Source organism: Pogoniulus pusillus, chromosome 43, assembly GCF_015220805.1.
Source record: "Pogoniulus pusillus isolate bPogPus1 chromosome 43, bPogPus1.pri, whole genome shotgun sequence".
Taxonomy (NCBI): Eukaryota; Metazoa; Chordata; class Aves; order Piciformes; family Lybiidae; genus Pogoniulus; species Pogoniulus pusillus.
In genome coordinates this window covers 95,684-108,947 of record NC_087306.1, presented here as the reverse complement: position 1 = coordinate 108,947, position 13,264 = coordinate 95,684, and the positions used below count along the sequence as shown (strand labels likewise).

The 13,264-nt window shown below is 63.0% G+C and overlaps 1 protein-coding gene across 1 annotated transcript in view; it reads left to right on the top strand.

Moving 5' to 3' along the window:
- Positions 1–10,929, top strand: part of KIRREL1 (kirre like nephrin family adhesion molecule 1) — a 34,576-nt gene extending 23,647 nt beyond the window's left edge. The window contains exons 6-15 of the mRNA XM_064175814.1: positions 75–180; positions 2,149–2,297; positions 3,106–3,233; positions 4,156–4,282; positions 5,546–5,646; positions 6,501–6,699; positions 7,434–7,541; positions 7,650–7,789; positions 7,881–7,958; positions 9,019–10,929. Of these exons, the coding sequence (XP_064031884.1) occupies positions 75–180; positions 2,149–2,297; positions 3,106–3,233; positions 4,156–4,282; positions 5,546–5,646; positions 6,501–6,699; positions 7,434–7,541; positions 7,650–7,789; positions 7,881–7,958; positions 9,019–9,480 (1,598 nt within the window). The 3' untranslated portion in view covers positions 9,481–10,929. The remainder of the gene's footprint in view (positions 1–74; positions 181–2,148; positions 2,298–3,105; positions 3,234–4,155; positions 4,283–5,545; positions 5,647–6,500; positions 6,700–7,433; positions 7,542–7,649; positions 7,790–7,880; positions 7,959–9,018) is intronic.
- Positions 10,930–13,264: the final 2,335 nt, after the last annotated feature.

The window sequence follows — 13,264 nt, the reverse complement described above, 5'->3', positions numbered from 1 at the left end:
TTTTATCCCCTCACTCTCCACCACGTCACACCTGTGCCAGCACTGGTGCCAGCTGTGTGTCCCACCCCCTGCAGACCCCCCGACTGTCACCTTGTCCATCCAGCCCCAGACGGTGCAGGAGGGTGAGAGAGTTGTGTTCACCTGCATGGCCACTGCCAACCCCGAGATCAAAGGCTACAGGTGAGGAGGAGGAGGAGGAGGAGGAGGAGGAGGAGGAGGAGGAGGAGGAGGAGGAGGAGGAGGAGGAGGAGGAGGAGGAGGAGGAGGAGGAGGAGGAGGAGGAGGAGGAGGAGGAGGAGGAGGAGGAGGAAGGGGGGGGGGGGGGAGTGTGCTCTTGTGCCAGTGTGCTCTGGTGGCCAGCAGGGGCAGTGCCATCCTGGGGTGGATCAGAAGGGCTGTGGTGAGTAGGTGGAGAGAGATTCTCCTGCCCCTCTGCTCTGCCCTGCTGAGGCTGCCTCTGGAGGACTGTGTCCAGATCTGGCCCCGCCCTGGTTCAAGAGGGAACTGCTGGAGAGAGTCAGAGAGTCATGGAAACATAGAGCCATGGAACCACAGAGTCATGGAGCCATTGAGCCATGGAGCCATAGAGTCAAAGAGTCCTGGAACCATAAAGCCATGGAGCCATAGAGCCATGGATCCATAGAGCCATGGAGTCATGGAATCACAGAGTCATAGAACCAGAGAGTCATGGAGCCATAGAACCATAGAGCCATAGAGCCATGGAGTCCTGGAACCATAGAGCCATGGAGCCATAGAGCCATGGATCCATAGAGCCATGGAACCACAGAACCATGGAGCCAGAGTCAAAGAGTCCTGGAACCATAGAGCCATGGAGCCATAGAGCCATGGAGTCATGGAATCACAGAGCCATGGAATCACAGAGTCATAGAACCACAGAGTCATGGAGCCATAGAACCATAGAGCCATGGAACCATAGAGCCATGGAACCATAGAGCCATGGAACCATAGAGCCATAGACCCATGGAACCATAGACCCATGGAACCATAGAGCCATGGAACCAGAGAGTCATGGAGCTATGGAGTCATGGAGCCACAGAACCATAGGATCAGAATCACAGAACCATAGGATCAGTCAGAGCTGGAAGAGACCACAAGGACCACCCAGTGCCAACCCCTGCCAGGCTCTCACCACCCTCATGCTGAACAACTTCCTCCTCACCTCCACTCTGACTCTCCTCACCTCCAGCTCTGCTCCATCACCCCCAGTCCCATCACTCCCTGCCAGCCTCAGAAGCCCCTCCCCAGCTGTTTTGTAGCCCCCTGCAGACACTGCAAGGTCACAATGAGGTCTCCTGGGAGCCTTCTCCTCTCCATCCTGCACAGCCCCAACGGCCTCAGCCTCTGCTCAGAGCAGAGCAGCTCCAGCCCTCTGCTTGTGTCTTGGACCTGGTGGCCCTGAGAGGCTTTGCCAACCTGGATGGTCCTGCGACTCTGTGAGGTTCTGTTGGCACCAGCCTGGCACTCACCAGTCCTCTGATCATGCTGGCAGCCCTGGTCCAGCCCAGAGCCACAAAGATGCTGAAGGGAATGGAGCAGCTCTCTTGTGAGGAGAGCCTGAGGGAGCTGGGGCTGGGAGCTGGGCAAGCAGCCTGAGAGGTGCCCTCAGCAGTGGGCATCAGTGTGTGCAGGCTGAGTGCTAGGCTCTGCTGGGTGATGCCCATGCCAGGCCAAGGGGCACTGGGTGCCAGTTGAGGCACAGAAGGTTCCATGTGAACATGAGGAGGGATTTTTTTCCCCTGTGAGGGTGGCACAAGCCTGGCACAGGCTGCCCAGGAGGGGCAGTGGAGTCTTCCTGCCTGGAAATACTCAACCCCTGCCTGGATGTGTCCCTGTGTGCCCTGCTCTGGGTGCTGCTGCCCTGGCAGGGGTGGAGGTTGGCACAAGCCTGGCACAGGCTGCCCAGGAGGGGCAGTGCAGTCTTCCTGCCTGGAAATACTCAACCCCTGCCTGGATGTGTCCCTGTGTGCCCTGCTCTGGGTGCTGCTACCCTGGCAGGGGGCAGGTTGGCACTGGATGAGCTTTGCAGGTCCCTCCCAGCCCCTGGCACTCTGTGGTTCCATAGGGAAGGTTTTTGTGTGCCCCCGGCCCCGGGAATGTGCCCAGCTTGGCTCTGTGCCCCTCTGCCAGGTGGGCCAAGGGAGGGGTGATCATCGAGGAGGCCACGGAGGACAGGTACGACACGCAGGTGGACTACACCTTCTTCACCGAGCCTGTGTCCTGCGAGGTGCACAACGACATCGGCAGCACCAACGTCAGCACCTTGGTGGATGTGCACTGTGAGTGCGCCCCGGCCGCGCCCCGGCCACGCCCCCGGCCACGCCCCGGCCACGCCCTCGGCCCAGCGCTGCTGCTGCTGCTGCTTCGGCATCTTCCTCACCCTCTCTTCTTCAACATCCTCTCTTCATCATCCTCTCTTCTTCATCCTCCTCCTCTTCACTCACCCTCTCTTCTTCTTCATCCTCCTCCTCTTCACTCACCCTCTCTTCTTCATCCTCCTCTTCTTCACTCATCCTCTGTTCTTCAACATCCTCTCTTCATCGTGCTCTGTTTCTTCACCCCCTCTTCTTCGTCCTCTTCTTCACCGTCTTCATTCTTTTTCTTCACCCTCTCTTCTTCTTCATCCTCTTCTTCTTCATCCCTTCTTCTTCATCCTCTCTTCTTCTTCACCCTCTTCCTCTTCTTCATTCTTTTTCTTCACCCTCTCTTTGCTCTATCTTCTTCACCCTCTCTTCCCCTTCATCTTCTTCACTCTCTCCTCTTCTTCACCCTCTTCCTCTTCTTCTTTTGTTTACTTCACCTTCTCTTCTTCACCCTCTCCTCTTCTTCATTCCCTGCTTCTTAACCTCTTCACCCTCTCTTCTTCATCCTCTTCTTCATTTTCTCCTTCTTCACCTTCCCTTCTTCACCCTCTCTTCTTCTTCACTCTCTCTCCTTCACTCCCTCTACTTCACCCTTTCTTCTTCTTCATCTTCTCTTCTTCTTCCTCTTTTTCTTCACCCTGCCTTTTTCATCATCCCCTTCTTCATCCTCTGCTCTTCACTCTCTGCTTCTTCACCCTCTCTTCTTCATCTTCCTCTCCCCCAGTTGCCCCTCGGATCGTGGTGGACCCCAAGCCTACTGTCACTGACATCGGCTCCGACGTGACCCTGACCTGTGTCTGGTCAGGCAACCCCCCCCTGACCCTCACCTGGACCAAAAAGGAGTCCAACATGGTAGGCTCTGGTGGGCAAACTGGGATGGGGGGGTTGGGCTGTCCAAGGAGGGTCTTGATGGTCCAAAGAGGGTCTTGGGGGCCCAATGCGGATCTTGGGAGCCCAAGGAAGGTCTTGGGAGCCCAAGGAGGGTCTGGGTGGTCCAAAGAGGGTCTTGGTGGCCCAATGAGGGCCTTGGGGGCCCAAGGAGGGTTTGGGTGGTCCAAGGAGTGCCTCATGTTCCTGCTGCCCCCCTGCCCTTAAGCCAGCACTCAGCTCTGGTGGGAGATGTCCACAGCAGGGTGAGGAGGGGTTGGAGCTGCCTGCTCTTGGAGGTCCCTTCCATGCCAACCCAATCCATGAGCTCCTTGCCCAACCCTGGGCTGGTGAGAGATGCCCACAGCAGGGTGAGGGTGGGGTTGGACCTGGCTGCTCTTAAAGGACCCTTCCAATCCATTCCATCAGCTCCTTGACCATGGCAGTGTGTGGGGAGGTGAGGGATGGGGATTGGACCTGGCTGCTCTTGGAGGTCCCTTCCAACTCAACCCACTCCATAAGCAGGGTGAGGGGAGGGGGTTTGGACCTGGCTGCTCTTGGAGGTCCCTTCCAACCCATTCCATCAGCTCCTGGACTGCAGCAGTGTGGGTGGGGGAGGAGAGTGAAGGTTGAGGATTGAACCTGCCTGCTCTTGAAGGTCCCTTCCATGCCAACCCAATCCATGAGCTCCTTGCCCAACCCTGGGCTGGTGAGAGATGCCCACAGCAGGGTGAGGGTGGGGTTGGACCTGCCTGCTCTTGGAGGTCCCTTCCAACCCATTCCATCAGCTCCTGGACCGCAGCAGTGTGTGCGGGAGGGGGGTGACAGCTGAGGGTTGAACCTGGCTGCTGTTGGAGGTCCAGCCCAAGCCATGCCCAGGCTGGTGGTGATGCCCTCCCCCCCCCAGGTGCTGAGCAACAGCAATCAGCTGTACCTGAAGTCGGTGACGCAGGCGGACGCGGGGCAGTACATCTGCAAGGCCATCGTGCCCCGCATCGGCGTGGGCGAGAGGGAGGTCTCCCTCTTCGTCAACGGTGCGTGGGCGACCCCGCCCCGGGGGGAGGGCCAAAAGCAAGCCCCGCCCCCACAGCCCCGCCCCCACAGCCCCGCCCCAGAGGGACCAGCTGCAGAAGTTGGCAGCTCTACCTCTGGGGGGGGTTTAACCCCCACTTGGGTTCCCTCCCCCTGCCAAGGCTGTCCTGGGAGATGTGAGGGGCAGCAGGAGGGCAGAGGCTGGCACAGGTTACCCAGGGAGGGGTTGGAGGTGGGCAGAGGTCACATCCAGGCTCCACCTCGGGGGGGTTTAACCCCACTTGGGTTCCCTTCCCTCCCCCCAAGGCTCTCCCGGGGCTGAGGTTTGCTGGCAGGGAGCTGTGGGGGGCAGCAGGAGGAGGGCACAGGCTGGCACAGGTTACCCGGGGTGGGGGTGGAGGTGGTCAAGGGCAGGGTGGGTGAAGTCTCCAGCTGCTGGCCCCTGGTGCCTGTGGGGTGCAAGGGGCTGGGAGTGGGCAGGGGCTGGGGGGCAGCAGGAGGAGATCCTGCAGCAGCTCTGGGGAGCTGCTGAGCTCCTGGGCTGGTGCCCAGCAGTGTGGGCAGCAGGGGCAAGGGAGGGCACCCTGCAGAGCCCTGCCCAGCTGTGCAGAGCAGGGCACAGAGAGGGAGCTGCTGGAGCAGGGCCAGAGGAGGGCACAGCAGTGCTGGCAGGGCTCTTCTGGGGTGCCAGGCTGGGAGGGTTGGGGTGGCACAGCCTGGAGAGAAGGCTCCAGGGAGAGCTTCCAGTGCTGAGCTGGGCACAGTCTGGAGCAGGAGCTGTGGTGGCAGGAGCAGGGTGGGAGATGGTTTGGAAGTGTCAGAGGGAGGTTGGGAGTGGAGAAAAGGAGAACTTGGAGGTGCTGAGGGTGGGCAGAGCCTGGCACAGGGTGGTACAGAGAGGTGGGAGATGCCCCCTGGCTGGCACCATGCCAGAGCAGGGTGCTTGGGGCTGCCCCTGCTGGCTGCAGGGGGTTAGTTGGGCTGGGCAACCTCTCAAGGTGCTCTTCAACCCACCCCACTCCACAACTCTGCCACAGCCCTCCCTGCTGGTGCCCTCCCTGCTGGTGCCCACCCTGCTGGTGCCCACCTCCCCACCCTGCCACCTGCCAGCACCGAGCTCCAAAGCTCCTTTCGACCCACTCCACGCTGCCCACCGCCAGCCACTGCACACCCTGTGGGTGGGGGGGGGTGGGGGGGGGATGTGCGTGTGTGCCCACCTGCCCAAGCTGGGCATCTCACCCTGTGCCCCCCTCATGCCCCTGCAGGCCCCCCCATCATCTCCAGCCAGCCTGTGCAGTATGCAGCCCGTGGGGACCGCGGCAAGGTCGAGTGCTTCATCGGCAGCACTCCCCCCCCGGACCGCATCGTGAGTGCCTGAGCCCCCCCCCGGGGCCAGCCAGCAGGCAGCGATCAGGCAACCTGCAGCTGCTTTGCTCCTGCCTGCAGCCTGGGGGCTGCCCAGGGGCAGGGGGGCAGGGGTCTGCTGGAGGCAACCCAAGGGAGGCCTGCGAGGATGAGGAGGGGAAGCGGAGGGCTGCGTGAGGAGGAGAGGCTGAGGGAGTTGGGGTGACAGTATGGAGAGGAGGAGGGGAGGGGGAGGAGGAGGAGGAGGAGGGGGAAGAGGAGGAAGAGAAGGAGAAGTGAGGTAGAGGCAGTGAGGCAGTGAGGCAGTGAGGCAGTGCAGTGAGGCAGAGCTGCAAGGCAGTGAGGCATTGAAGCAGAGCAGTGAGGCAGAGCAGTGAGGCAGTGCTGTGAGGCAGAGCTGCAAGGCAGTGAGGCAGTGAAGCAGTGCAGTGAGGCAGTGCAGTGAGGCAGTGAGGCAGAGGCTCAGCTGCTTGCAGCTTGGCTCCATCTCCACTGCGTGCCCGAAGGCTCCTTTGGCCGTGGCCTCTCGCCAGCCAGGTTGGCACTTTGCCCAGCCTGACCTCATGAGGTGCCCCCAGGACTTGCCCACCCGGATCTGGGCAAGGCTGTGCCCTGTGGGGCACAATGGGAGGGGGCACAATGGGAGGGGGCACAATGCCCCAGGGCCCCTTTGCTTCCCCCTGCAGCAGCAGCAGCAGCAGTGGGGGGGGGGGTTATATATGGCCCATCAGTGCCACTGCGCAGGGGGCACAGGGCTGGCTGGGCACCTTGGCACCACGCTGGGAGGGTGCTGACACAGCCTTCCCCCCCCTGCTGTGTCCTTCCTCCTCTTCCTCCTTCCCTGGGTGGGAGCAGGCCTGGGCCTGGCAGGAGAACATCCTGGAGGCAGGGACGCTGGAGCGGTACACGGTGGAGAGGGCAAACACTGGCACCGGAGTCCTCTCCACCCTCACCATCAACAACGTCGTGGAGGCAGACTTCCAGAGCCGCTACAACTGCACCGCCTGGAACAGCTTCGGGCCTGGCACTGCCATCATCCAGCTGGAGGAGAGGGGTGAGCCTGCCTGGCACCGGTGCCACGCTGCCCGGCCGGGGGCCGCCCAGCACGGGGCTGTGGGCACGCAGGGTGGCGCTGGGGGCAGCTGGGATGGTGCCATGGCCACCCAGAGTGGCATTGTGGGCAGCTGGGATGGTGCCATGGCACCCAGAGTGGCACTGTGGGCAGCTGGGATGGTGCCATGGCACCCAGAGTGGCATTGTGGGCACTGAGGGTGGTGTTGTGGACAGCTGGGATGGTGCCATGGCCACCCAAAGTAACACCATGGGCACTGAGGGTGGTGCTGTGGGCAGCTGGAATGGTGCCATGGCACCCAGAGTGGCATTGTGGGCAGCTGGGATGGTGCCATGGCTACCCAGAGTGGCATTGTGGGCACTGAGGGTGGCATTGTGGGCAGCTGGGATGGTGCCATGGCCACCCAGAGTGGCATTGTGGGCAGCTGGGATGGTGCCATGGCCACCCAAAGTAACACCATGGGCACTGAGGGTGGTGTTGGCAGCTAGGATGGTGCCATGGCCACCCAGAGTGGCATTGTGGGCAGCTGGGATGGTGCCATGCCACCCAGCATGGCATTCTGACTACCCAGTGTGGTGCCATAGCAACCCAAGATGCCACCATGGCCACCCGACATGGCACTGTGGCCACCAGGGGGCTTCGGGGAGGGCGCTCCTGCCGCGGGCAGCTCCTGGCAGTGCCCCTGCCCCCAGCTCACGTGTCCCCACCTCCTGTAGAGGTCCTGCCCGTTGGCATCATCGCCGGTGCCACCATCGGTGCCAGCATCCTCCTCATCAGCTTCCTCGTGGCTCTCGCTTGCTTCCTCTACCGGCGCCGCAAAGGAAGTGAGTGGCAGAGGGGAGGGAGAGGGGCACAGGGTGGGCACCATCACCTTCTGGGGCAGAGCTGGCACACTGGCAGCCGCCTCCATGCCCGGTGCCACCTGTGCCCAGGCCGCAAGGACGTTACCCTGCGCAAGTTGGACATCAAGGTGGAGACAGTGAACAGGGAGCCGCTGGCACTGCACCCCGACCGCGAGGAGGACACTGCCAGCGTCTCCACTGCCACCCGGGTGATGAAGGCCATCTACTCGGTAAGGGGCACCCCCACCCCCCCCGTGCCCACAGCTCAGCCCCCCCCCCGAGGCTGGCAGCTGGCAATGGCTGTGCCCACATCTCCCACAGTCGTTCAAGGAGGATGTGGAGCTGAAGCAGGACCTGCGCTGCGACACCATCGACACCCGCGAGGAGTACGAGCTGAAGGTGTGCCAGGGGTGCCAGCTGGGGGCGCTGGGCTGGAGGGAAGGGCAAAGGGTTGGGGGTTGCATGGGTGAGTCTGCAGCTGGCACCGAGCTGGGAGCAAGGTGTGGAGGTGTTGGAGGGGAGCAGAGCCCTGGCAGAGGGCACCTTGCCAGGCTGGATGGGTGGGCAGAGGGCAAGGGGATGAGAGTGAAGAAGGCTCAGGGCAGAGCTCTGCCCTTTGGGCACAGCAAGGCCAAGCAGTGGCACAGGCTGGGCACAGAGTGGCAGAGAGGGCCCTGGGGGTGCTGGGTGGCAGCTGCAGAGGAGGCAGCAGTGTGCCCAGGTGGGCAGCAGAGGCAGGGGCAGCCTGGGCTGGCTGAGGAGCAGTGTGGGCAGCAGGAGCAGGGAGGTTCTTGTGCCCCTGTGCTGGCACTGCTCAGGCTGCCCCTGGAGTGCTGTGCCCAGCTCTGGGCTCCTCCAGTCAAGGGCAGCCCTGGAGGGCTTAAGAGAAGCTCGGAGATGCCAGCTGGTGCCATGGGTGGGAGGGCTTAAGAGCAGCTCAGAGGTGCCAGCTGGTGCCATGGATGGGAGGGCTTAAGAGCAGCTTGGAGGTGCCAGCTGGTGCCACGGCTGAGCCACCTGGTGCCATGGATGGGGAGGGCTTAAGAACAGCTCAGAGGTGCCAGCTGGTGCCATGGGTGGGAGGGCTTAAGAACAGCTCAGGGATGCCAGCTGGTGCCATGGATGGGAGGGCTTAAGAACAGCTCAGAGGTGCCAGCTGGTGCCATGGATGGGAGGGCTTAAGAGCAGCTCAGAGGTGCCAGCTGGTGCCATGGACAGGAGGGCTTAAGAACAGCTCAGAGGTGCCAGCTGGTGCCATGGATGGGAGGGCTTAAGAGCAGCTGGGGGAGGGGGGTGGTGCCAGCTGGTGCCACAGCTGAGCAGCCCTGGAGCTCCTACGAGCAGCTCGGAGGTGCCAGCTGGTGCCATGCGCTGGATGCCCCTCGAGTTCTCTTCCAGCCTGGCTGCCACTTTCCCCCGTGCCCACCTCTCGCCCCCCCTCTCTCGTGCCCGCTGCCAGGACCCCACCAACGGCTACTACAACGTCCGTGCCCAGGAGGAGCCTCGCCCCTCCTCCCGCTCCGTGCTCTACGCCGACTACCGTGCCCCTGGCACTGCCCGCTTCGAGCCTCGCCCCCCCTCGCGGCTCTCCCACTCCAGCGCCTATGCCCAGCTCAGCTCCTATGCCCGCCCGGGGGCACCTGAGTACCCCCCGGAGCCTGCCCCTGCGCCCGGCCCCGCGCCCACCGCCGGGGACAGCTCCGGGCAGCTGCCCTACGAGAACTACGGCGGGCACGGAGCCTTCCCGCCCGGCCCCGCCTATGCCACCTACCGCCTGGGCTATGGGCAGGGCCTGGAGCGGGCACCCTACGAGGCCTACGATGCCATGGGCAAGTACCCCAGTGCCAGCCGCTTCTCCTACACCTCCCAGCACTCGGACTATGGGCAGCGCTTCCAGCAGAGGATGCAGACTCACGTCTGAGCCCGCCCGGGGGGCACCCCGCAAGGAGGAGGTGGCAGGGGGTGGGCACGGGCACGGGCACGGGCATGGGCACGCACACGCGGGCAGAGGTGGTGGTGGGAGGGGTCCCAACAGGTACCTCACGACTGCCCCCCTGATATTCAGGGGTTCATCCTGACCCTCTCCTTGCCCTGCTTCCCCTCTGGTGCTGTGCCCGCTGCTGCCACCTCTGCCACCTCCCTGGGCTGAGGGGGCACTGCCAACCGCTGCCCCCCACCCAGAGACTCTCTTGGAGCTTCCACAGGTTCAGTTCCTCCTCTTTGGTACCCTCTTGGGGGAGGGAGGGGAGGGGGAGGTTTTGGGGAGGGCACCTCCCACCTCCCTCCGTGCCCACCCTGCTGCCCCCTGCCCCGTGCCAGCCTCAGTGGGTGCCAGCAGGGTTGGTTCTGCAGCTGGCGCCGAGCCACAGCCCCCCGGGCCCCTGCCGAGCTCTGCGGGGCTGGATCCCTCCTGGCACGGACCAGATCCCTCCTGACCACGGACCAGATCCCTCCTGACCATGGACCAGATCCCTCCTGGCACAGACCAGATCCCTCCTGACCACGGACCAGATCCCTCCTGACCATGGACCAGATCCCTCCTGGCACAGACCAGATCCCTCCTGACCATGGACCAGATCCCTCCTGACCATGGACCAGATCCCTCCTGGCACAGACCAGATCTCTTACAACCATGGACCAGATCCCTCCCTGGAGGTGGATCCCTCCTGACCATGGACCTGATCTCTTCTGACTATGGACCAGATCCTTCCCTGGAGGTGGATCCCTCCTGACCACAGACCAGATCCCTCCTGACCACAGACCAGATCCCTTCTGACTATGGACCAGATCTCTACCAACCACAGACCAGATCCCTCCCTGGAGCTGGATCCCTCTGGACCATGGACCAGATCCCTTCTGACCACAGACCAGATCCCTCCCCGGGGCTGGATCCCTTCCTGGGAAGCTTTCCCCCCCCCCAGGCCTCCTCCTGCCTCCCCCTGCCCCATTTCTGCCCCTCCCCACTCCCTGTGCCTTGATTTTGGGGTCCTCTCCCCCCACCCTTGGAGCCAGAGGGGGGGGGGGGATGGTGCCCTGGGGGGGGTCCCCTCCATACACACAGCCCCATCTGTGGGGGGGGCCTGGGTGCGTGTGGGGGGGTCCCCACTCAGCTGGTATCACCCTGAGCCCCCCCAGCAGCACCCCAAAGGACCCCAGGCACCAGCATGGGGATTTTGGGGGGGGTCCCCCATGAATGTATAGGAAGGACTCCCCCAGACACAGCTCCAGGGGCCTGGGGGGGGCACTGGGCGGGGGGGGGGAGGGGTCCACAACTTGGAGACCCCAAAATTGCTGCCTGTGGTAATGGCGGGGGGGGGTCCCCAATGCTTGACTGTGGTAATGGGGGGGGGTCCCCAATGCTTGACTATGGTAATGGGGGGGGGTCCCCAATGCTTGACTGTGGTAATGGCGGGGGGGGGTCCCCAATGCTTGACTATGGTAATGGGGGGGGGGTCCCCAATGCTTGACTGTGGTAATGGGGGGGGGGTCCCCAATTCCACTGCTCAAGGGTTGGGAGGCACATGGGTGGGGGTCACAACCCGGGGGGGGGGTGAAGGTGCAGTGTCCCCACAGCCCCTCCCTTACCCCCCCCAAGGATTAGGTACAAACCACCCCCATGGGTGTCCCCCACCCCAAGGGTCTGTCCAGCTCGGGGGGGGGAAACATTTGGGGATCCCCATCCCACTGAGCCCCCCCCGGCAGGGCCTGGCCCTGGCACAAACAGGTACGATTGGGGGGGGGGGGGAGGATTTGGGGGGGCTTGGGAAAGGACATGGCAGAAGTGGGGGGGTGGGTTTGGGGGGGGGGTCTCTATGCTTCTCCTTTCCTCCTTGCCACTGCCCCCCCCCCCAAAAAAAAGGTACTGCCAGGATGGGCCAAACCCTGGAAGGTGCTGAGCCCCCCCCCAATACCCCCCCCCCAAACCGCCCCCCCCCAGCCCAAGCCTCTGACTGCAGCCATTGCAATGGTGCCTGATTCACCTCCCCCCCCCCCTCACCCTGTAAACCCCCCCCCCCCCAAAGGGGACTACTCCATTCTGGGGGACCCCTACCTGAGGTGCTGCACCCCCCCAGTCGATAGCAATAGCCACACCCCCACGGCCCCCCCCCCCCCAAACCATAACCCCCCCCCAAAAAAAGGGATTTCTCCTCCTGTGTGCCCCCCCCCAGGCCCCCAAAACCTCCTCCAGGATCAAAGCTGAAGCTTTAAACTCAAACCTCACAGCCCTGGGGGGGGGGGGAGAGCGAAGGGGGGGGGCAATGAAATTTCGGGGGGGGGGGTGGAAGGAAGGGGAGGGGCAATGAAATTTGGGGGGGGTGAAATTAGGGGAGTGGGGGATGAAATTTGGGGGATGAAATTAAGGGGGGGGATGAAATGGGGGGAGGATGAAATTGGGGGGGTGAAATGGGGGGGGTGAAATTGGGGGGGTGAAATGGGGGGGGTGAAATTGGGGGGGGATTAAATAGGGGGGAATGAAATTAGGGGGGAGGGGGTTGAAACTGGAGGAGGGGCAATGAAATTAGGGGTGGGGGGAGATGATATTGGGGGGGGTAAAATTAGGGGTAGGGATGCAATTAGGGGCTGGGGGGGTGAGGTTAGGGTGGGGGGGACGCAATCAGGGGCTGGGGGGGCGAAATTGGGGCGGGGGGGTGCAATTAGGGGCTGGGGGGGCGAAATTAGGGCGGGGGGGTGCAATTAGGGGCTGGGGGGGCGAAATTAGGGCGGGGGGGATGCAATTAGGGGCTGGGGGGCGAAATTAGGGCGGGGGGGTGCAATTAGGGGCTGGGGGGGCGAAATTAGGGCGGGGGGGTGCAATTAGGGGCTGGGGGGCGAAATTGGGGCGGGGGGGGTGCAATTAGGGGCTGGGGGGGGTGAGGTTAGGGCGGGGGGGATGCAATTAGGGGCTGGGGGGGATGCAATTAGGAGTGGGGGGGATGACATTTGGGGGTTAAATTAGGGGTAAGGATGCAATTAGGGGCGGGGGGGGAAAGAAATTACGCGGGGGGGGGGGAGTGTGAAATTCGGGGCGGGGGCTCACCACCCCCCCCCCCATGCTGACCCCCCCTCAAACCCCCTCCCCCTACCTGCCGGCACCAGGGGAGAGGCTCCCTGCAGCCCAGGCTGGCTCAGCCCTCCCTCAGCACCACCTATTCCTGACCCCCCCTCCCCAAGCCCTTAACCTTCCTTCCTCCTGCCCCCCCCCCAGGGATACAAAGCCCCCCCCGGGCCCCCCCCCCCCCCCCCCCCCCCCGTTTTTTATTTGCCCTTTCCTGGTTTTTAAATGCTCTGTGCTCTATTTTTAGCCTCGGACACAATATCGGAGAGATATTTAATTTTTTTATATATATATAAAGAGAAAAAAGGTTCCAGAAGCTTCTCTGCTCCCTGGGGGGGTCCTGCCGCCGCCCCCCCCCCCCCCCACACACACATACCCCCCCGAAGGTGTCTGAGGTTTGGGTCCTGCGGGAACAAAGTGGAAGGGAAGAAAATTGGGGAGGGGGCAGAGAAAAATGTTCTGTGTATGGGAGGGGAGGGAGGAGGAGGAGGAGGAGGAGGAGGAGATGTAGAAGGAGAAGGAAGGAGGAGGGGGAGAAGGAAGAGAAGAAGGGGGAGGAGAGGGAGGAGGAGGAGGAGGGAGAGAAGGAGGAGGAGAAGGAGAAGAAGAAGGAGGAGGGGGAGGAGAGAGGGAGGAGGGGGAGGAGGAG